At 41.6% G+C, this 22,810-nt stretch overlaps 1 protein-coding gene across 1 annotated transcript in view; it reads left to right on the forward strand.

Annotated features, from left to right (window-relative positions):
* The window catches only part of LOC125487764 (mucin-17-like), a 56,916-nt gene that overhangs the window by 26,502 nt on the left and 7,604 nt on the right, over positions 1-22,810 (forward strand). Inside the window, exons 4-6 of the mRNA XM_048620019.1 lie at positions 6,572-6,711; positions 8,664-8,726; positions 14,780-14,942. Coding sequence (XP_048475976.1) covers positions 6,572-6,711; positions 8,664-8,726; positions 14,780-14,942 — 366 coding nt within the window. The remainder of the gene's footprint in view (positions 1-6,571; positions 6,712-8,663; positions 8,727-14,779; positions 14,943-22,810) is intronic.

A 22,810-nucleotide genomic window follows, 5' to 3' on the forward strand; every position in this document is an offset into this window, starting at 1 on the left:
ATGTAGATAGGCCAACAAGAGGCGAGGCCACATTGGATTTGGTACTGGGTAATGAACCAGGCCAGGTGTTAGATTTGGAGGTAGGTGAGCACTTTGGTGATAGTGACCACAATTTGGTTACATTTACTTTAGCGATGGAAAGGGATCGGTATATACCACAGGGCAAGAGTTATAGCTGGGGGAAAGGCAATTATGAGGCGATGAGGCAAGATTTAGGATGCATAGGATGGAGAAGGAAACTGCAGGGGCTGGGCACAATTGAAATATGGAGCTTGTTCAAGGAACAGCTACTGCGTGTCCTTGAGAAGTATGTACCTGTCAGGCAGGGAGGAAGTGGTCGAGCAAGGGAACCGTGGTTTACTAAAGAAGTTGAATCTCTTGTCAAGAGGAAGAAGGAGGCTTATGTAGAGATGAGGCGTGAAGGCTCAGTTAGGGCGCTTGAGAGTTACAAGTTAGCCAGGAAGGACCTAAAGAGAGAGCTAAGAAGAGCCAGGAGGGGACATGAGAAGTCTTTAGCAGGTAGGATCAAGGAAAACCCGAAAGCTTTCTATAGGTATGTCAGGAATAAAAGAATGACGAGAGTAAGATTGGGGCCGGTCAAGGACAGTAGTGGGAAGTTGTGCGTGGAGTCCGAAGAGATAGGAGAGGTGCTGAATGAATATTTTTCGTCAGTATTCGCACAGGAAAAAGACAATGTAGTCGAGGAGAATACTGAGATACAGTCTATTAGACTAGACGGGATTGAGGTTCATAAGGAGGAGGTGTTAGCAATTCTGGAAGGTGTGAAAATAGATAAGTCCCCTGGGCCGGATGGGATTTATCCTAGGATTCTCTGGGAAGCGAGGGAGGAGATTGCAGAGCCTTTGGCTTTGATCTTTATGTCGTCATTGTCTTCAGGAATAGTGCCAGAAGACTGGAGACTAGCAAATGTTGTCCCCTTGTTCAAGAAGGGGAGTCGACACAACCCTGGTAATTATAGACCAGTGAGCCTTACTTCGGTTGTGGGTAAAGTGTTGGAAAGGATTATGAGAGATAGGATTTATAATCATCTAGAAAGGAATAATTTGATTAGGGATAGTCAACACGGTTTTGTGAAGGGTAGGTCGTGCCTCACAAACCTCATTGAGTTCTTTGAGAAGGTGACCAAACAGGTGGATGAGGGTAAGGCGGTTGATGTGGTGTATATGGATTTCAGTAAAGCGTTTGATAAGGTTCCCCATGGTAGGCTATTGCAGAAAATACGGAGGCATGGGATTGAGGGTGATTTAGCGGTTTGGATCAGAAATTGGCTAGCTGTAAGAAGACAGAGGGTGGTGGTTGATGGGAAATGTTCATCCTAGAGTTCAGTTACTAGTGGTGTACCTCAAGGATCTGTTTTGGGGCCACTGCTGTTTGTCATTTTTATAAATGACCTGGATGAGGGCGTAGAAGGATGGGTTAGTAAATTTGCAGATGACACCAAAGTCGGTGGAGTTGTGGATAGTGCGGAAGGATGTTGCAGGTTACAGAGGGACATAGATAAGCTGCAGAGCTGGGCTGAGAGGTGGCAATTGGAGTTTAATGCGGAAAAGTGTGAGGTGATTCACTTTGGAAGGAGTAACAGGAATACAGAGTACTGGGCTAATGGTAAGATTCTTGGTAGTGTGGATGAGCAGAAAGATCTCGGTGTCCATGTGCATAGATCACTGAAAGTTGCCACCCAGGTTGATAGCTTTGTTAAGGCGTACAGTATGTTAGGTTTTATTGGTAGAGGGATTGAGTTTCGGAGCCATGAGGTCATGTTGAAGCTGTATAAAACTCTGGTGCGGCCGCACTTGGGAGTATTGCGTACAGTTCTGGTCACCGCATTATAGGAAGGATGTGGAAGCATTGGAAAGAGTGCAGAGGAGATTTACCAGGATGTTGCCTGGTATGGAGGGAAGGTCTTATGAGGAAAGGTTGAGGGTCTTGAGGCTGTTTTCGTTAGAGAGAAGAAGGTTAAGAGGTGACTTGATAGAGACATACAAGATGATCAGAGGATTAGATAGGGTGGACAGTGGGAGCCTTTTTCCTCGGATGGTGATGGCTAGCACGAGGGGACATAGCTTTAAATTGAGGGGTGATAGATATAGGACCGATGTCAGAGATAGGTTCTTTACTCAGAGTAGTAAGGGCGTGGAATGCCCTGCCTGCAAAAATAGTAGACTCGCCAACTTTAAGGGCATTTAAATGGTCATTGGATAAACATATGGATGATAATGGAATAGTTTAGGTTAGATGGGCTTCAGATTGGTTTCACAGGTCGGCGCAACATCGAGGGCCGAAGGGCCCGTACTGCGCTGTAATGTTCTATGTCTGACTAACCAATTCAGTATCCTGTTTCTACTTGCTCCCAATACCCTTTGATCCCTTTAGTGTTAACAGCTATATTTAACTCCTTCTTGAAAACATTCAATATTTTGGCCTCAACTGCTTTCTGTAGCAGAGAATTCCACAGGTTCTCCACTCTCTGGATGAATAAATTTCTCCTCATCTCTGTCCTAAATGACCTATCCCATATGCTTAAACTATAATCCCTGGTTCTTGAATTCCTGATCATCAGGAACATCCTACTTGTGTTTATCTTGTCTAGTCCAGTCAGAATTTTATATGTTTCTATGAGATCCTCCCTCATTCTTCTGAACTAGTGGAAGCATAATGCCAACCAGTCTCGTCTGTCTTCATAAATCAATCCTGCCATCCCAGAATTCAGTCTGTTGATTTTCTCCTCCATCACTAGATCATCCTTCCTCAGATAAGGACACCAAAACTGCGTACAATACTCTTGATGTGATCTCATCAAGGCTCTGTACAACTGTAGCAAGACAGTCCTGCACCTGTACTTGAATTCTATCAGCATGAAGGCAACATAGCATTTGCCTTCTTCACTGCCTGCTTACATTCTGTATCATAGGATCTTCAGGCAAGACAGAGTAAAAGAGGATGTGCTGTTACATTATTAATTAAGATATCAGTTATGGCAGTAAGTAGGGAGGGAATGAATTATACGTCCTCAATAGGGAATAGAGGAGCAAATATGGAGACAGTTCACTGGAGTGTGCAATGATAATAATAATAATAGGCTAACTTTAATCAGGATTTCAACCTCCCCAAATTAATTGGAATGATCATAGTGTAAGGATATAGAAGGGACAGATTTCTTGAAATATATTCAGGTGAGCTTTTCATGTCAACACATGATGTACAGAGAGATCTTGGGGTTCAAGTCCATAGCAGTCTGAAAGTGGCCGTGCAAGTAGATAGGGTGGTAAAGAAGGCGTATGACATGCTTGCCTTTATTGGTTGGGGAATTGAGTACAAGAGTCAGGATGTCATGCTGCAGATTTTTAAGACTTTGGTTAGGCCACACTTAAGAACGTTGTGTTCAATTCTGGTTGCCACATTATTAGAAGAATGTGGAGGCTTTGGAGAGAGTGAAGAATATGTTTATCAGGATGCTGCCTGGATTAGAAGGTATGGGCTATAAAGGGAGGCTAGAAAATCTCGGGTTGTTGTCTCTAGAGTGGCAGAAGCTGAGGGGTGACTTGATAGAAGTCTATAAAATTGAGATGCATAGATAGAATTGATGGTCAGAATCTTTTTTCCCCACAGTTGAAATGTCTAATACTAGGGGGCATGCATTTGGAGTGAGAGAGGGAAAATTCAAAGGAGATGTGAGGGGCAGGTTTTTTTACACATGAATGGCAGAACACGAGGAAGTTCAGAGGAACAGAGAGATCTTGGGGTGGTTGTCTACAAATCCTTGAAGGCAGCAGGACAGGTTAATATAGGGTAGTTAAGAAGGCATATGAGATGCTTGTCTTTACTGTGGTATAGATTATATGAACAGGGAGGTCAGGTTGAAGCTGTAAAAACTTTGGTTAGGCCACAGCTGGATTACTGAGTGTTGTTCCTTTCTCCACACAGTATGGTACACTAGTATGAGAGTTTGCATTAGCTTTGTGCTTTGTGGCCTACAGGTGCCTATTTTAAGCACACTTGTGATTACTTCTGCTTCACAGAGATGACTATCTTTAAATCTGCGAGGACTAATGACATGGTGGACATGGCTAACGACCAGCATTTATACACCACAGAGTTGTACACTGCATACATTTCACTTGCGCAATTTATGATTGCAAATTAGTTAAAGCTAAACACCGCAAGTGCATAATTGATGCAATTACCCCCTTAAAGGGCCTCCCATTGCCCAGGAATTGATCTCACGTTTTTGGTCAGGAAATGTATTGACTCTGCCTACTGAGGATCATATTTATTTTCCATTTGACAGTTCAACTGATGATAGATCAGACATCTGACTGTTCTCAGTGCATCTCCTGTCTGACAATCTGTTAATCCCGTGACTGCTTGCAATGGATGTATGGGACTGATTGTGGTCCACTCTCCAGAGCAAGATGAGCGACCTGACTCTGACTACCCCAAGCAGACATCTGAAAGCACCCAAACCCCTGGACTGTGAGCCAGTGCAACCCTTGGCTGACTGTACCTGGATTCCCTTACAGACAGCAGCAGCAGCAGCAGCACCCACCCCCTCCCTCACCTCCCAGTTTGACTGAGGACTACTCCCCTTCAAATCTGAGACATGGTCACTTGGTTGACGCATGTGCAGTTTGTTTGCAGTGTAGGATACTGGAACATTCTGTAGGCGTGAGATTGACCTAGCACAGTGCCATACAGAAACATGTCCACCTCTTTGACTGATGGCTGATGATTGCTAACAAGCATGAACATTGTCTGGCCTGTGTCTACATTCAATAGCAAATCATGGTTGAAGTACTGTGAGTATTTAAAGTGTAGCTGAGGGGAAAAAGTACAGAAAGGCAAAAGCAAGGCAAGGCAAGGTTCTGGTAATCCAGATTGGCTCAAAGTGAGTAAACACTAATGGAGAAAGTGAACAGACCAGAGATGCAGCCTCTTCAAATCAATGAGCTGGATGTCTATCCCTAAGTGCAAAATATCTTTGTAGCATTATTTCAATGATAGTTGCTGGTGCGCTCCAAAGCAAAGCTTGGCAGTGCAGAGCAAACTGTAAGTGGTTCAGAGATGGGATGAGGTTGGTAAGTGTCAAGTGCCAATGTCTGTGGATGTGTGATGTGTGCAATCACTGCTCATGGACCATGCCTTGAGACATTGTCCGAGATAGAGGTCCAGAGGTGCAAGCAAGAAGCTGGAGTTGCATGGTAGCTGCTCTGATTTTCATGTTGGGAATTCTCAGCATCTAGTTTCTATCTAGCAGGTTAGAAAATAGAAGAATGCTTGTCAATGAGATGAAATGAATCAGTAATGAGGATAGTAATGAGTGTTAGCTCCAGTTAATAGGCCTCTGGCCACTCACTAGTGAGAATCTCATCTCGACATCCTGGACATGGTTGGAGGATGCGATTTTCACAAAATTCTCTCCGTAGCCCACATCTTTCAAGGCATGGAAATTCTATCCAAAGATTCTGCAAAAGGATTCAGATAAATTAAGCAAATTGGCTATAATTTGGCAGATTATAATAATGGAAAATATGAACTTGTCCACTTTGGCAACAGGATACAGAATCAACATATTATTTAAATCAAGAAAGGGAGCAAAACCCTGAGAAATAGAGGGATCAGAAGAACTTAGTATGTGAGTGCATTAAATGTTACTTATTGCAAGAGGAATATGAAAGAAGGCATGTTTTGCTACAGTTATATGGGGCATTGGTGAAGCCACATCATGAGTGCTGAATACAGTTTTGGTCTCTTTATTTAGGAAAGGATATAAATGCATAAGGAGTGGTTTAGAGAAGGTACACTCAACTAATACCTGGGATGGAAATTATCTTATGAGGGAAGTTTGGACAGGCTGGGCCTGTATTCTTTGCAGTTTTGAAGAATGGCAGGTGATCTATTGGGCATCTTAACAGAGTGGATGCTGAAAGAACATTTACGCTTATAGTAGGGATTGGAATTACCTAAAGATAAGGATTCTCCCATTTAAGATAGCAATGAGGAGGAAATATTTTTCTCAGCAAGTTACAATTAGGAAGTCATGAGTCTTTAGCACGCTTTCTCCCAGCCTATAGTGGAAGTATTGTAAATAGATTTTTGACTATCAAGGGAATCGATTTTTATTGAGGCTAGAATGTGATGTTGAGGCCACTAATTGTATTAGCCATGATCATATTGAATGGCAAAGGAGGTTAATAGAGCCAAATGGCGTATGCCTGCTTCAAATTCCTATGTTTGTATCTTTGCATGCAGTATTGAAGGAGAACTGATGGAGTTATTAACCCCAGGTTGCAGCTCCTTTTGACGGTCTCATGCTATGACTGACAGAGCCTAATCGTAACCAACATTCCTCTTCTTAGACATCAAAAGCAATGCCTTTGAAAATGCTTTTTCACATTGCACTGCCAGATATTTGCAGAGAATGTATAGTACATGTTTGAGACAGAGTAAAGATTGTTCTACATAGCTCAAATAGTTGCAGCCACACCTTTCATTGTACACAAGTCACATAGAATTTCATTGAGTTTAATGTGCCTTCCTCTTTGCTTCATAGAAATGGCAGCATCCTTGTTGATCATGACGTCATCATCAATTCGACCAATTCAGCAGAGTTTACTCCAGACTATCTCTCTAACACAGCTGAACAGCTTAAAGACAAACTGGAAGAAACACCTTGCCTCAATGTGACAGGAGGTAGGGGTCAAACCTGAAACTCCAATGTGTAAAAGATAATGCTCTTTAAATCAGTTGTATAATCAGTTGATAGTGCAAAAGGGCGTTACAATTTCGAACTGCTGTTGAACCTGTCCAGCATAAACAAAGGTAAGTGAAACCTTCACTTCCTAAATCAAGAGTCTTCAGCTTCAACAAATGCAGCAGAATGTGTTACACCAGGTGATCTTTAACACCATGTTGGCAACCAAAGTTCAAACCATTGTTTAACAATATACAAGGCTGCTGTTATACATCAGACCTGCTCTGGGAATGCTTAAAGCGACAGCGCAGAGGAGATTGTATCCTGTATCTAACTTAGTGCTGTACCTTGTATGTTTGATGGGCAATGTAGAGGAAGATTCATTGGTATCTAACCCAAATTGTATCTACACATAAGGTCTAGGAGGATGGGAACTGATGAAGCCCTTGAAGGATATAAGGAAAGTAGGAAAGGACTTAAACAAGGAATTAGAAGGGCTAAAAGGGATCATGAAAAGTCGTTAGCAAACAGGATCAAGGAGAATCCCAAGGCTATTTATCCACATAAAGAAAGCAAAAGGGTAGCCAAGTAGAAGGTTGGCCCACTCAAGGGCAAAGGAGGGAATCCAAGTGTGGAGCCAGGAGAGGTAGGTGAGGTCCTAAATGAATACTTTGTGTCAGTATTCAAACAGAAGGAGTTGGTCAACGATGATCTCAGAGAAGGGAGTGTTGAATTTCTAAGCCAAGTTGCTATTGAAAAGGAAGGAGTATTGAGCATCTTAAAAAGCATTAAGGCAGATAAGTCCCTGGGTCCTGATGGGATCTATCCCAGAATATTGAGGAGAGCAAGAGAACAAATTGCTGGAGCATTGACAGACATCTTTGTATCCTCTTTGGCTACAGGTGAGGTTCCAAAGGACTGGAGAACGACCAATGTTGTCCCATTGTTTAAGAAGAGTAGCAGGGATAATCCTGGAAATTACAGGCCTGTAAGCCTCACACCAGTGGTACGGAAATTACTGTAAGAGATTCTAGGGGACAAGATCTATATGCATTCAGAAGCAAATGGACTTACTAGTGATAGACAGCATGATTTTGTGCATGGCGGGTCATGCCTCACTAACTTACAGAACCTAGAACAGTACAGCACAGTACAGGCCCTTCAGCCCACGATTTTGAGCCAACCTATTGTCCTACTAAGATCAATCTACCCTGCATACCCTACATTTTACTATCCTCTATGTGCCTATCCAAGAGTCGCTTAAAAGTCTCTAACGTATCTGACTCAACTGCCACTGCCGGCAGCGCATTCCACACGCCCACCACTCTCTGTGTGAAGAGCCTAGCTCTGACATCTCCCCTATATCTTCCTCCAATCAGCTTAAAATTATGCCCCTCGTAATAGTCATTTCCGCCCTGGGAAAAAGTCTCTAACTTGATCCAGTCTTTTGAGGAGGTGATGGAGGACAGAAAATTGGTCGACGTTCTCAAGGCCTACGGCATGCTTGGCTTCATTAGAAGGGGCAATGATTATAAAGATAGGCAAGTTATGCTGCAGCTTTACAGAACTTTAGTTAGGCCACACTTGGAATATTGCGTACAGTTCTGGTCACCACAATAACAGAAGGATGTGGATGCTTTGTAGAAGGTACAGAAAAGGTTTACCATGATGTTGCCTGGTATGGAAGATTTTAGGTTCTTACCTACGTACAGCTAAACATGAAAATATTTGTTGGGACAATGTAAAGGAAACTTATACCTCTAACCCAAGTGTATTCTGTGAGGGTCTGATGGCACGGTGTAGGCTACATTTCTGTATTAATGTACTAATGCTAATATACTTTCTACACCAAAATCAGAATACTCTTGGTCCAGCAGAATTTGAGTATGAACAATCCTCTGATATTTTGTAATGACAAGTGATTCACATAATCTTGTCTTTTAATTTACAGATAAATGCAATGGATTGGAATTTGACACCAGCCATATAAAAGTTGCAGAACCAGTTATAACTGGTAAGAGATGCATTTGTGGTACTTTACTGTTGCAATATTGGTGATGTGTTCCTAAAAAAGAATAACCTGTTGGGAATATAATGTATTTTAATACTTCTGACACTTTAAAGAAATTGTTTCCACTGGGGTTTGGGAATGTAGGAAATGCAGATATAAATCAATTGATAGTAGGAACTCAGAGAAGAGAATCTGAATGTATTTTCTGCTTTGACTCTGGAATGCTTTTCCAAAGTAAGGAAGCAAACTTGTTCAATGATAACATTTGAAATAAATTAGATGAATTTATGAAGGAAGAAATTGAAACACAAAGAGCTGGGCAATGGGCCTGATTGAAAATCACTTCTCAAGGCACAATGGGCTGACTAACCGCCTTCTATGGTGTAAGTTTCCATGATTTTAAATGTTGGGGTCAAATAGAGATCATAGCCCTGCACAATTTGGAGAACAGTCACCTGGGAGCAATTTTTCAATCGGAGGGCCTTTAGCTGCTGTAAGAAGAACACTCACCACAATCCATTATGGTGTAAGATCCAACGCATGGATTTGCTGCCACCATCCTTGTAGCAATTGTAACAAGATCAGCCAGGTGGACCTCACAGAATATGAGTTCCCTGATTGGGGCCATTAACCCAGTTCAATCAGGGAGCCCTGGCTGACAGATATAAACAGGAGCGTCAGAGGTTCTATTCAGTCGGAGAGCTGGCTCTGGGGAAGCCGGACCAGTGTCAAGTACTAGGCACATGTAAATTAAGGGTGACATGATGATGGGAGTGGAGTTATTTCAGTGGCGACAAGATAAAACAAATAAGTTCCTGAAGAAATTCGCTTACAACAGTCATCTTTGAGTTGGGGGGGTATGCATTTCTGCATCATGCTGTATTTGGGAAGCTTGAAGCTTGACTCGTTCAATCCTGCCAGGGCCAGTATGTGGAAGGAATGCATTATTTTTTCCAGCTAAATAACACTGGGGCAGATGAAAAGCAACTGACAGCTTTTGGACCTGCACCTTTTTCAGTTATTAAGAGCCTAATGCTTCCTGGGGCACCAGATACTAAAACCTTTCGAGAATTGATGGATTTAGTTAAGGAATATTACGACTCCAAGCTTCCTCTAATTCTGAGACACAATCGATTTTACTCGGCGGATCAAGAACCAGAGAATCCATGTCGGAATTTTTGACTTTGTTATAAAGACTGGCAGAGGCATCTGTGACTTTGGTTTAACTCTTAATGAGATGCTGAGAGACCTTTTGGTATTTGGAATTAATGATCTAACCATGCAAATCCACCTAATAGCTGAAGCCCAACTGGACTTCAAACATGCACTGCAATTGGCTTTGTCATTAGAAAATGCAGCAAGTACAGGATATGAGTTACAGGGTATCCCATTGGTAGTGGACACCTTTTCCAGGCTGATTGAGCTTGGGGGACACCACTTGAGTGAAGGCAATTGCATAGCCTCAATCAGGACGTATCCTGGACAGAGGGATTTTAGATCAGTCCAGAGCAAAACCCCAAAATAAAGCCATGCCTTGGACAAACAGTTAATATTTTCTACTGGATTCGGGCCGGCAACCCACTATAGTTGCTACCGGAATGTGGACTCAAGACAACAAACAGAGGCCCACTTGGCCTGAATTCAGTAAGAGAACTCATAGACCAGTATCCAAGCGAGTGCACACCCTGGAAAGCCCACCTACACCTGGTTTGGAACAGCTAAATTGCTTAGCAACATCCAAATCAGAACCAATCAAAATAAATTGGTTAATGGAGGTTGATACTAGTGCAGCTGTATCGGTGATTACACAATCAGTCTTTAACAAAACTCACTCTGGATTCCAACCCTCAAGTTTGCGTAAGACCTTGGCTAGATTGAAAATCTTTATTAAGAAATAGTTACAGATTAATGGTACAACTTTGATTCCAGTCTCTTATGAGTCACTGATTGCAATAAAACCTCGGGCCCAAGCCTGATGGGGCAGAATTGGTTGAGAAAGATTTATCTTGATTGGTTCAACATTTTTTGATTAGAAAATGGCTGCTGAGTGAAGTCCTAATTAAATACCCAGAAGATTTTCAGAAGGTCTAAGGACTATCAAAGAAGCCAAGGCCACCTTGAATGTTGACCAGAAAGCAATTCCACAATTCTGTAAGGCCCACCCAAAAGCAGAGACAGAAATCAGGAGGTTGAAAGTGAAGGAATCATCAAACAAGTACAGTTTGTGGAATGGGCAGTGCCATTCATACTGATTGTGAAGCCCGATGGCTCAGTCCACCTTTGTGGCATTTTTGAACAAACAGTAAACCGCTTCTCGCACCTAGACAAATACCCAATCCCCCAAGAAAACTTAAATGCAAAATTGGCAGGGGGCCGTCCTTCTCGAAGCTGGACATGACCAGACAGAGTACAGGAAAGCGATTGGGTGGTTAGCAGCATGGTGTAAAACAACAATCTCTCCAACAACGTCATCAAAACAAAGGAGTTGGTCATTGATTTCAGGAAATGAAGTACAGTGCCCTATTTGTGTCATTGGTGCTGAGGTGGAGATGGTCCAGAGCGTCAAGTTCTTGGGAGTGATGATCACCAACAATCTGTCCTGGTCCAAACACATCGGTATAATGGTCAGGAAGGCACAACAAAAACGTTTCGACTTCCTCCAGAGGCTAGGGAAATTTGGCATGTCCACAAGGACTATTACCAATTTTTATAGATGCATCATAGAAAGCATACTATCTGGATACATCACAGCATGGTTTGGCATTTGCTGTTCCCACAGCCACAAGAAATTACACAGAGTCGTGAACATAGCGCAGTCCATCAGCCAAACCAGCCTTCCATCCATTGACTCCATCTATACTTCCCAATGCCTTGGGAAAACAACCAACATAATCAAAGACCACTGACACCCGTTGTACTCTCTTCCATCGGGCAGAAGATATAAAATTTTGTACAAAAAGATTTAAGAATAGCTTTTTTCTTGCTGTTATTACACTTCTGAATGGACCTCTCAAATTTTAAATTTAATGTTGATCTTGCTGTCTGTGCACCTTCTCTGCAGCCATAAAATTGCATTCTTCACTCTGTTCTATGCACTTTGTTTGGTATGATCTGCCTGTACTGCATGTAAGACAAAACATTTTACTGTAGCTTGATACATGTGACATTAATAATCAAATCAAATCGAATGCATACCTGCAATTGTAGTTAGATGAGGATGTGGTTGACTCTTAACTGCCCTCTGGGCAATTAGAGATGGGCAATAAATGTTGCCTGGCCAGTGATGCTCTCATCCCGTAAATGAATAAAGGATTCCCACGAATATGCTACAATTGATACCCATAAAGGTTTGTACCAATATGCAAGATGTCACTTGGAGCATCATCAGCCTGTGTCATTTTTCAGTGGATGATGGAAGACACTTTATAAGGTCTACCCCATGTTATCGTTTATCTGGGATGATGTGCTAATAACAGGGAAGACCAATAAAGAGCACTTAAAGAACTTGAATATAGTACTTAGATGTTTCTCCAAGATGGGCATGCACCTTAGAAGGGAAATCTGTGTGTTCCAGGCACCCCAAGTGACCTACTTGTGCTACAGAGTTGACAAGACTGGGGTACATCCATAGGTAGATAAAGTGAGAGTGATCAAAGGCACCCCAACTCCCATATCTGTACAGGAGCTTAGGTCTTTCCTTTGATTGGTGGATTATTACAGAAAGTTTATACATAAGCTGGCCTCCATTCTGGTACCCTTACATCTGCTATTGAGAAGGAATCAGTCTTGGAAATGGTCTCGTAGCCAAGACGTAGCTTTTGGAGAAGTGAAGAAACAGTTATCACAGTCCAAGGTGGTGGAACACCACGATCCCAAGCGAGATGTGGTGCTGAAATGCAATGCCCCCACATACAGTTTCAGGGTAGTGTTGGCTCATAGATGGCCCAATGGAGAGGAACACCCAATAGCATATGCTTCCTGGACTTTCGGTGATGCAGAGCGCAAATACACCCAGATAGAGAAGGGAAGGTTTGGCGGTCATCGTTGATGTGAGAAAGTTCCACCAATACCTTTACGGATACAAATTTGTAATAGTAACAGACCACAAACCCCTGCTAGGGCCACACAAAGAGGACAAGGCTGTGCTGCCCATAGCTTCAGGTCAAATTCAGTGGTGGGCTCTCATTCTAAGTGCAAGTTACAAGTTGGAACACTATCCGGGGGGCCAAGTAGCAAATGCAATGCTTTGAGCTGTGTCCCACTGGCAGATTCATTACCAGTGGTGCCAGCACTGGAAGAATGTGTTTTGGTTTTAAATTTTCTGGACACCCTTCCAGTCGCTGCTGACAATGTAAGACTATGGAAGGAAAAAGATCTACTTTCGAAAGAAAGGAGGAGAACATGCCCCCATCTACATCAACGGAACTGAGGTTGAGAGGGTGAAGAGCATCAAATTCCCTCAGAGTGATGGTAATTGACAACCTGTCCTGGACTTCCCATGTAGCTGCAACAGTCAAGAAGGCACAACAATGCCTCTTCTTCCTCAGGCAGCTCAGGAAATTTGACATGTCCATAAGGTTCCTCATCAACTTCTACAGATGCACCATTGAAACCATATCGTTCGGGTGCGGAACAGCCTGGTATGGTAACTGCTCTGCCCAAGATCGTAAGAAAGTACAGAAGGTGGTGTCCACAGCCCAGACCTTCATGGAAGCCAATCTTCCATCCATGAACTCCTTATACACGGCTCGGTGCTGCAGAAAGGCTGCCCACATCATTAAAGACCCATCGCACCCTGGTAATTATCTCCTATAACCTCTTCCATCAGTCAGAAGATACAGAAGCTTGAACACATGCACCAGCAGGTTCAGGGACAATTTCTTCATGGCCGTTATCAGAGTGATGATTGGACTGTCTAGCCTCAAATAACGCTGATCTTGCCAACTTTGATCTCACCTAGCGCATGCCCTGTGCGATATAACCTGTATGCCTCTGTCTAAATCTTTTTGATCTGTACATTCTTTGCTTACTATGATCTGTCTGTACCACGCGTAAACAAAGCTTTTCACTGTTTTCGGTACGTGTGACAATCAATCAATCAATCAAAGCTGGTGGTGATGGGGGAAACAAAAGGGCCATCATTCTGGACCCGACAACACCACATCACCATATTTTATTATGGGGAGCAAGAGTGATTGTTCCAAACAAAGATCGTCACACCTACTTACTGACTGAACTCCATCAGGGTCATCTGGGAATGTCCAAAATGAAGATGTTGGCGAGAAGTTAAGACTGGTGGCTAGGTTGGTGCAGCAGTGCCCAGAATGCCAGCAAGGACAAAAAATTACCTCCTCCACATTCAAAATGTTCTCAGTATTTCCTGAGAGTCAGAGAAAGCTCATGGAATCAATGTCTTTGATCTCCGCAAAAAATTCTGAAAGCCAATCTATTAACTTAATTGTAAGACCTGATTGACTGACTTGTTAGCCAAACTGAAGGTCTTTCAATGCTCAGCAGCCAACAATAATATGGCCATGTTGACAAGAAACCAAAGGTACTGCGAGAAATTAGTAATTCTACCCTTTTACCCTTTTAGTTTGGACTTTTCATCAACAATGTTCTTCCCTATCTCTTTACTCATAACTCCTCTGTAGAGCTGTGTTGTCTCATCCTGTCTGCAAATAAATATGTGTTTGTGATTAGAGGGGATAGATTTAAGTCAGCACAGTAGCTTAGTTGATAACAATTTTGCCGCTCATTGGAGGAATACATTTAGCCTTTAACAAATGCTTTAGTATTGAGTTTATTGAAGAGACCTGGTGAAGGTCTCTTTTATTCTACATCACAATAATGAAAGACAAATTGACCATTTTACTGATTATATACATGTTTACACTTTTGGTAAGACTCATGGAGAAGGGGACCTGGATTTTCAGCTTACTCCTCCCAGCAATGTTGTAACAAAATTAGAAACAGCTCTGTGTATTTCTGCAAGTGTAAGATTATTAGTATGTTTGAGATGCATTTATAAAAGGGCACATTGTTGCAATCAACAGGAGACTGTGCTTCACAAGTTCCTGAGAATTTAAAGGAATATTATCGACTGACTATGACCAATGACGGAGTCATATGTGCTTCAATCTGCAACGAAGAAAGAAATGACTCACTGAAATGTGGAAATGGAAAATGTGGAATGACAAATAAGGGAGTCAAATGCTAGTAAGTCTGAACAATCAATTAAATTTGCTTCACCATTTTTACATACTTTTACTGCCACAATGTAGTGCCCTTCAGTATCATAATGAAGGAGTGTTGAAGCTGTCATAAGTTCCATTAAATCAAAACTCCAACTGCAGATTTAAAAGATCCCATTACACTATTTCTAACAAGGAAATGAGAGCTTTCCTCCCACTGCCCTGTGTCAATATTTATTCCACAACTAACATCAGTAAACCAGATTTTCTGCTCATTACCTAAAAACTGTTCTGGTTCCTCACAGACAACAATACTTCTTTCATCAAAGTTAATGAAACCCAAAGCTATTTATTCTGCTTTCCATGGGGCATCAGGTTTACAACACCCCCCTTCAAGAGAACCAGGACAGACAAATCCCTCTTAAAGGCACATATCATTACACCACCCCCTTAAAAACAAACCATCAAATACAAAGATAGCTTCATTTTCAAAACCTTTAGTCTCACACTATTAGTACGCTACATTTTACGTATATACATTACCCTAATCCTGAAGAATGCAAACATTCAAACCTACAGCCCATCAGAGTTCATTTCTTCTGCCACCAAGCATCTGTCTTCCATCACCAAAGCCATGACACACCTCCACAATTACATTCTCTTGGTATGATTTTCAAATTGAATGGCTGTAACAATAAATTCCATCTAAACAAGCTGGTATTTTTAATTGGAGATAACAAGAACTGCAGATGCTGGAGTCAGTCAATACAGCGTGGAGAGGTGACAAAGGAAAGTCAACATTTCAGGTTTACACCCTTCATCGGGACTCTGCTGCCTGCCCTGCTGTTTTCCTCTAGCTCCACACTGTCTTGACTCTGGTATTTTTATCCTTATTTTTTTCCAAACATGTTAACGGGTTGTGATCAGTATATACATTTTTTTCAGATACATTGCTGGCACCATAAATGATGAAACACTGCAACACCAACACCAAAGGTCTCTTTCTCAATAGTGGAATATTTCTTTTGATGAATATTCTACTTTCTGGAAAAAGACTTTAAATCCTCTCATTGCCTTCTTCACCAATACCCGCATCACTTGCATCAATAGCCACCTTGAATGGCTTGGGTAGTTAGGTGTTGCTAACAATGGAGAAGTGGTCAACACAGCTTTCAGGTTGTCAAATGTCCTCTGACACTCCTCCATCCACTGAAATTTTCTACACTTCTTCAACATCAGTGAATGAAGCTAATGTCAACCACGCAGCTAAAATTCGGTATGAATTTTCCATAAAAACCACTTCAGTGCCAAGAATCATAGTATTTCTGTCTTTCTCGACAGTATGGGAAACTTTCCAATAACCTTTTTGTTCACATCCCAAGGGGCCATCTGTCCATGTCCAATGATATGGCCCAGGAACATGACTTGGGCTTTTGCGAACTCACTCTTAGCCAGGTTGATTAACAAGCCTGCCTCCCGAAATTGATCAAATAATTCTGCTAGATGCTGCAAATGTTCCTTCCATGTGTAACTAAAAATCACGAGATCATCTATGTAAACCACACAACTTGGTAATCCCAAAATGACCGTATTGGTTAGTCTTTGAAATGTGGCTGGTGCATTCTTCATACTAAATGGCATGACTTTAAATTGGTATGATCCATTTGGTGTCACAGAATCCAAAATTTCCTTCACATTTTTGAATAAAGGGACCTGCCAGTATCCTCTGAGTAAGTCCAACTTAGAAATATAAGTTGTTTTTCCCACCTTCTCAATACAGTCTTCTAAATGTGAAATAGGATATGAATTGGATTTTGTAATGGCATTTACTTTGCGTTAGTCCACACATAATCATTGGGTGCCATCTGGTTTTAGCACCATGAATATGGGTGAGCTCCATTCACTGCAACTCATTTCAATTATGTTGTCTCTGAAGGTGCTTTCAATTTCTTTTTGAACCTGTGCCAATTTTAGAGGGTTAAGTCCATATTGTTTAATTGGAACAGCATTTCCTATATCTGCATCATGTATAATCAGTTGTGTATTTCCCAGCGTTTTCCCACATATCTCTCCATGTGATTGTAATAACTCCTTTAAGTTATTTTGACTTTCCTCTGGAAGGTAACTCAATAATTTATGCTAATTTTTGGGAACTTCTTCATTATCAAATGTCATTTGAAGAATGTCAAATTCAGAATCATCTGGATTTGAGTTGTAACCAGTAATACATTCTCCTTTTGCCTTCCTTCCCTATCAAAATATTGTTTCACCATATTCACATGACACACTCAGTGCGTTCTCCTTCTATCTGCCATTCTTATCAAATAATTCACCTCACTCGATCTCCTTTTGATTTGATAAGGCTCACTAAACCTTGCCTTTAACGGTTTACCTACCATTGGAAGTAACACTAACACTTTATCTCCACTATCCAAATTGCGAACTTTTGATTTCTTGTCTGCTTCCTGCTGTGCTACTTTCAAATGCTATCTATTTCATCCCTGTCTAAAATTTGACACATAGTCCAAATATGTAGTCTCTGAATACTGACTCACCAATTTCTACCTAATTAATTTCAGTGGTCTTCTCACCTCATGTCTGAAAACTAATTCAAATGGACTGAATATAGTTGATTCATCAGATGTATCCCCAATTGCAAAAAGTACAAATGGAATTTCCTCGATCACACTTCCACCTGTGAGCCAGCTATATAATCCAGAGGCTGGATCATAGGTCCTCAACATTGTTTTAAAGTTTGATGCCACCATACTGATGCTCCCTGTGATTCTGGATGGAATATCCATAACATCCTTGAATAAGATTGATATAAAATTTATATCTCTGTGGGTAGTCCATATATAGTAAAAGTGAGTAACTCTTCTACAAAACATTTAGTTGTGATACTGCATAATGGAATGGGCCTCTGGAAATCTATCAGACATATCCATTATGATCAACAAATACTGATTCCCACTTTTTGTTTTAGGGTGAGGTCCTATGCAATCAATTAATACTTTATTAAAACGTTCCTCAAATGCTGGAATGGGTATCACAGGTGCAGGTTTTATCGTTGCCTGAGGTTTTCCTATTACCTGACATGTGTAACATGTCCAGCAAAATTCAATCACATTTTTATGCCCTCCAGGCCATTAAAAATGCTTTTGTACTTTGGCTTGAGTTTTCCTTACTCCCAAACGACCTCCTGGTAACTCATGTGCCACTCTTAATACCTCCTTTCTATAACCCAGGTGTAATACAACTTGATGGACTTCTGCCTGAATATGTGATGGTCTCCATTTCCTCATCAAGACTTCATTTTTAATATAGTAACATTCTGGGATACACTCAAATTCTACTTCTGTGTATGCTTTTCGATACAACTGCTTTATTTTTTCATCTTGTGGCTCAGTGGTTAGCACTGCTGCCTCACAGCGCCAGGGACCCAGGTTCAATTACACTCGTGCAACTTTCTGTGTGGAGTTTGCATGTTCTCCCTACGTCTGGGTGGGTTTCCTCAGGGTGTTCCGGTTTCCTTCCACAGTCCAAAGAAGTGCAGGTTAGGTGGATTGGCCATGCTAAATCACCTGTAGTGTCCAGGGATGTGTAGGCTAGGTGAATTAGCCATGGGAAATGCAAGGTTGCAGGGATAGGGTAGGAGGGTGGGGCTGGGGGGAATGCTGTTCAGAGGGTCAGTGTGGACTCGATAGGCCGAATGGCCTGCTTCCACACTGTGGGGATTCTATGATGACTCTATGATGATCTTTCTGTTGTAATTCAGCTAACCTTTCTGAAATAAAAATATCCATTTTGTCCTCCACCTGTTCTTGTTTTCTCTCAATCACTTGATCAAACAGTTTCTGATCATTGAACTTCAACTTCCTTACCTTTACTCCTTGATTTCTCCTGCTGCTTCAACCTATTGCTTTGTGACCTTGTTACCACGCAGTCAGTAAATATCCCAGAATATATTTCCTATAACACCTCAGTTGTCTGATTTTCCAATGGCTTTTCTACCACAGCAGGCATCATTCCCACCTGCGATCTAGCTATATCATTCCTGAGGATAAACTCTATTTCTGGAACCGAGAATTTTCTACTACTCCTATCACCACTTCACCACTTTTCACCGGATTCTCTAGCCTCACCTCATATAACTGAACACACCACTCTACTCACTATGAATTCCACATATTACTACGTTTTCTGACAATACTCCTTCTGTATTACATATCTCAAAGATTGATTTGTTCCATTATCACTTAAAATTTTAATCTCTTTAGTTACTCCTTTACTGATGGTACACATCAGTAAACCTCACCCATGCAAGTAAATTCTTTAAAGAGACCCCAGCACTTTCTTCTCAACTAACTCTGACCAGGCTGTACATTATTTTGCCGCATTGTGCTTTCCTTTGACACTTTCACTAAACCTTCTGGCTTATCCTATTTTCCCATATCAGTCCTCCCAGTGCATTTTTTAAAACCAGCAACACTGTGACTTCATGTAGCCTATTTTACTACAGTGAAAACACCTTAAGTTTTTTCACTTCTCTTCACCGACCTCCCCCCCCCAAACCCCAACCATGGGTTTCCTTTTTAACATGTGGTAAACTATCTTTGCTATTTTCAATGAAATCACCTTTTCCCTTACCACATGATTTCTCTTTTCCCCAATTTACATCCCTCATAGATTAAAATTGTTGTTCAGAAGCCAAACTTTGATTATGAACCAACTCATAATCATCTGCTATTTCAGTTGCTAATCTTGCAGTCTTAACTCGCTGCTCTTCCATATGAGTTCTCTGGAAGTGAATTTCTAAACTCCTCCAAGATAACAGTCCAAGAACTTCATACGTTTGATCTATTTTCAATGCCCTTATCCACCTGTCAAAGTTGCTTTGTTTAATCCTTTCAAACTCTTGTATGCTGAAACAGGTTCCCTCATTAGATTCCTAAAATGTTGTCTGTAGGCTTCTGGCACTACTTCATATGCACTTAAGATAGCTTTTTTCACCTCATCATACTCCCTAGACATCTCCTCTGATAGTGATGCAAGAACTTCACTAGCCCCAGTGTTTGAATCAACAATACTGACATGGTCGGTGGTCATTCCATTTGTTTAGCCATTTTCTCAAATGAATGAAAAAGGCTTCTACATCCTTCTCAGTGAACCTAGGCAACACTTGGACAAATTTAAACAGATCCCCACCAGGTCTTCGGCTACAACGGGTTTGCTTTTCGTCACTGTTCTCATCACTATTCTCACCTTTCACCTCTACCGCCACCATTTTAAGTCAAATTCCACATTACAGTTCTAACTTTCAAGTCCTGATCAGATGTTTCCCGTAACTTTATGGGAAGCTAGGGAAGAGATTGCTGGGCCCCTTGCTGAGATATCTGTATCATTGTCAGCCATGAGTGAGGTTCTGCAAGACTGGAGGTTGGCTAATGTAGTGGACTATTTAAGAAAGGCTGTAAGGGAAGCTCAGGGAACTATAGACTGGTAAGCCTTACATCAGTGGTGGTTAAGTTGTTGGAGGGGATTCTGAGGGACAGGATTTACATGCATTTGAAAAGACAAAGACTGATTAGAAATAGTCAACATGGATTTGTGCATGGGAAATCCTGTCTCACTAACTTAATGTTTTTGAAGAGGTGACAAAGAAGATTGATGAAGGCAGAGCGATAGACGTTTCAAAGGTTCCGCATGGTAGATCGGTTAGTAAGGTTAGATCACATTGGCTCCAGGGTGAGCTAGCCAACTGGATACAAAATTGGCTTGAAGATAAGAGACCGAGGGTGGTGGTAGAGGGTTGTTTTTCAGACTACGAGTCCTGTGACCAGCGGTGTTCCACAAGGTTTGGTGCTGGGTCTACTGCATTTTGTCATTTATATAAATGATTTAGACGTGAATGTAGGAGGCATTATTAGTAATTTTACAATGACACTGAAAAAGGTGGTGTAATGCACAGTGAAGTAGATTATCTCAGAGTACAAATAGAACCTTGATCAGCTGTAAATCAGGAACAAAAGCAAAGTTGCTGGAAAAGCTCAGCAGGTCTGGCAGCATCTGTGAAGGAAAAAACAGAATTAACGTTTCGGGTCCGGTGACCCTTCTTTCACAGATGCTGCCAGACCTGCTGAGCTTTTCCAGCAACTTTGTTTTTGTTCCTGATTTACAGCATCCACAGGTCTTTAAGTTTTTAGTTAATGGTAGGGCCTTGGGGAGCGTTGCTGCACAAAGAGACCTAGGGGTGCAGGTGCATAGTTCCTTGAAAATGGAGTTGCAGGTAGACAGGATAGTGATGGAGGTGTTGGCATGTTTGCCTTCATTGGTCAGAACATTGAGCATAGGAGTTGGGACATCACGATGCAGCTATCCTAGACATTGGTTAGGCCACTTTTAGAATACCGCATTCAATTCTGGTTGCCCTTCTATAGCAAGGATGTTGTTAAACTTGAGAGGGTGCAGAAATACAAGGATACTGCCAGGACTGGAGGGTTTGAGTTATAGGGTGGGGCTGAATATGCTGGGGAATTTTTCCAGGAGTATCGGAAGCTGAGGTGCGACCTCATAGAGGTTTATAAAATCGTGAGGACTGTGGATAGGGTGAATAGCCAAGGTCTTTTTCCATTGGTGGGGGTGGCTAAAATTAGAGGGCACAGGTTTAAGATGAGAGGGGAAAGATTTAAAAAGGACCTGAGGAGCAACTTTTTTATCAGAGGGTGGTGCCTGTATGGAACAAGCTGCCAGAGGAAGTGGTGGAGATGGCTACAATTACAACATTTAAAAGACATCTGGATACGTATATAGATAGGAAGATTTAGAGAGTTATGGGCCAAATGCTGACAAATGGGACCAGGTCAGATTAGGATACCTGATTGGCACAGATGAGTTGGAACAAAGCATCTGTTTCCATGCCGTAAGACTCTAAGTTCAAACATGCTCTCTTTATCACTTACTTCTGCCTTCAATCATGACTCAAACTGTTTTGTTTCCTTTTCATATTCAAGCTGTTTTATTTGCAATTGAATTTTAGCCATTTCCAATGATTGTGATTGCATTTCTGGAAATTGTAAATGCTGAGCTATCACTGCAATCATCTCCCCTCTAAGCACGGGCAATCTCAACTCCAGCTATTCCACCAATTCCAAAAGCTTTACCTAACTTACTTTCTGTAAACCACCCCAAGTAATTTCTTCCACACCCAAGGAACGCTTAACCACCGAAACAGCCATTATTACACAAGGCACACCCTATTTAAACCAACTGAATGCAACACCTGAAACGAAAACACCAATGCTCACCACTTGCTGTCTTTGAGTCCAATAACTTTAAATCCAACATTCAATTAGAGATTTTTATCCACAGGAGCTCCCAATTTGTAATGCACCAGACCAAACCCTCTCAAAAGATGTCAAGGAGATAGCCTAAATCCTAACTCTTCTGTTATTTAGAGGCACTATGCTCCAGATGTAATTCAATTTGATAAAATAATAGGCTTTAAACAGACCACACTTTATTCCTGCACCTCAGTTAAAATACAAACAAAGAAAGAACTGACATAACTGTAACTCTATAGAAATGCTGAAATCAACAATACATGATTTAACTACTACTCATCAACTGTTCCAATATAGCAGCATCCCATAAACACACTATTGGCAAAGGCAAATTCAGCAAAACAGATCTCCTTCACTTGCTATTTCCTCCAGTCCAGGAGATGGAACACCAACTAAATGAATCTAGCAGCAGAAAGTGCATTCAACCTTTTGCAGCAGCAGAAAGAGAGAGTTGTTCTAGCAGCTTCAACTCCCAAATCCCAACTTCAACAACTGAAAGCAAAATCTAAAACCCTGGGTCTCTGTGAGCCTGACTCCACCTGATTATGCC

Source organism: Rhincodon typus, chromosome 45, assembly GCF_021869965.1.
Source record: "Rhincodon typus isolate 14 chromosome 45, sRhiTyp1.1, whole genome shotgun sequence".
NCBI lineage: Eukaryota > Metazoa > Chordata > Chondrichthyes > Orectolobiformes > Rhincodontidae > Rhincodon > Rhincodon typus.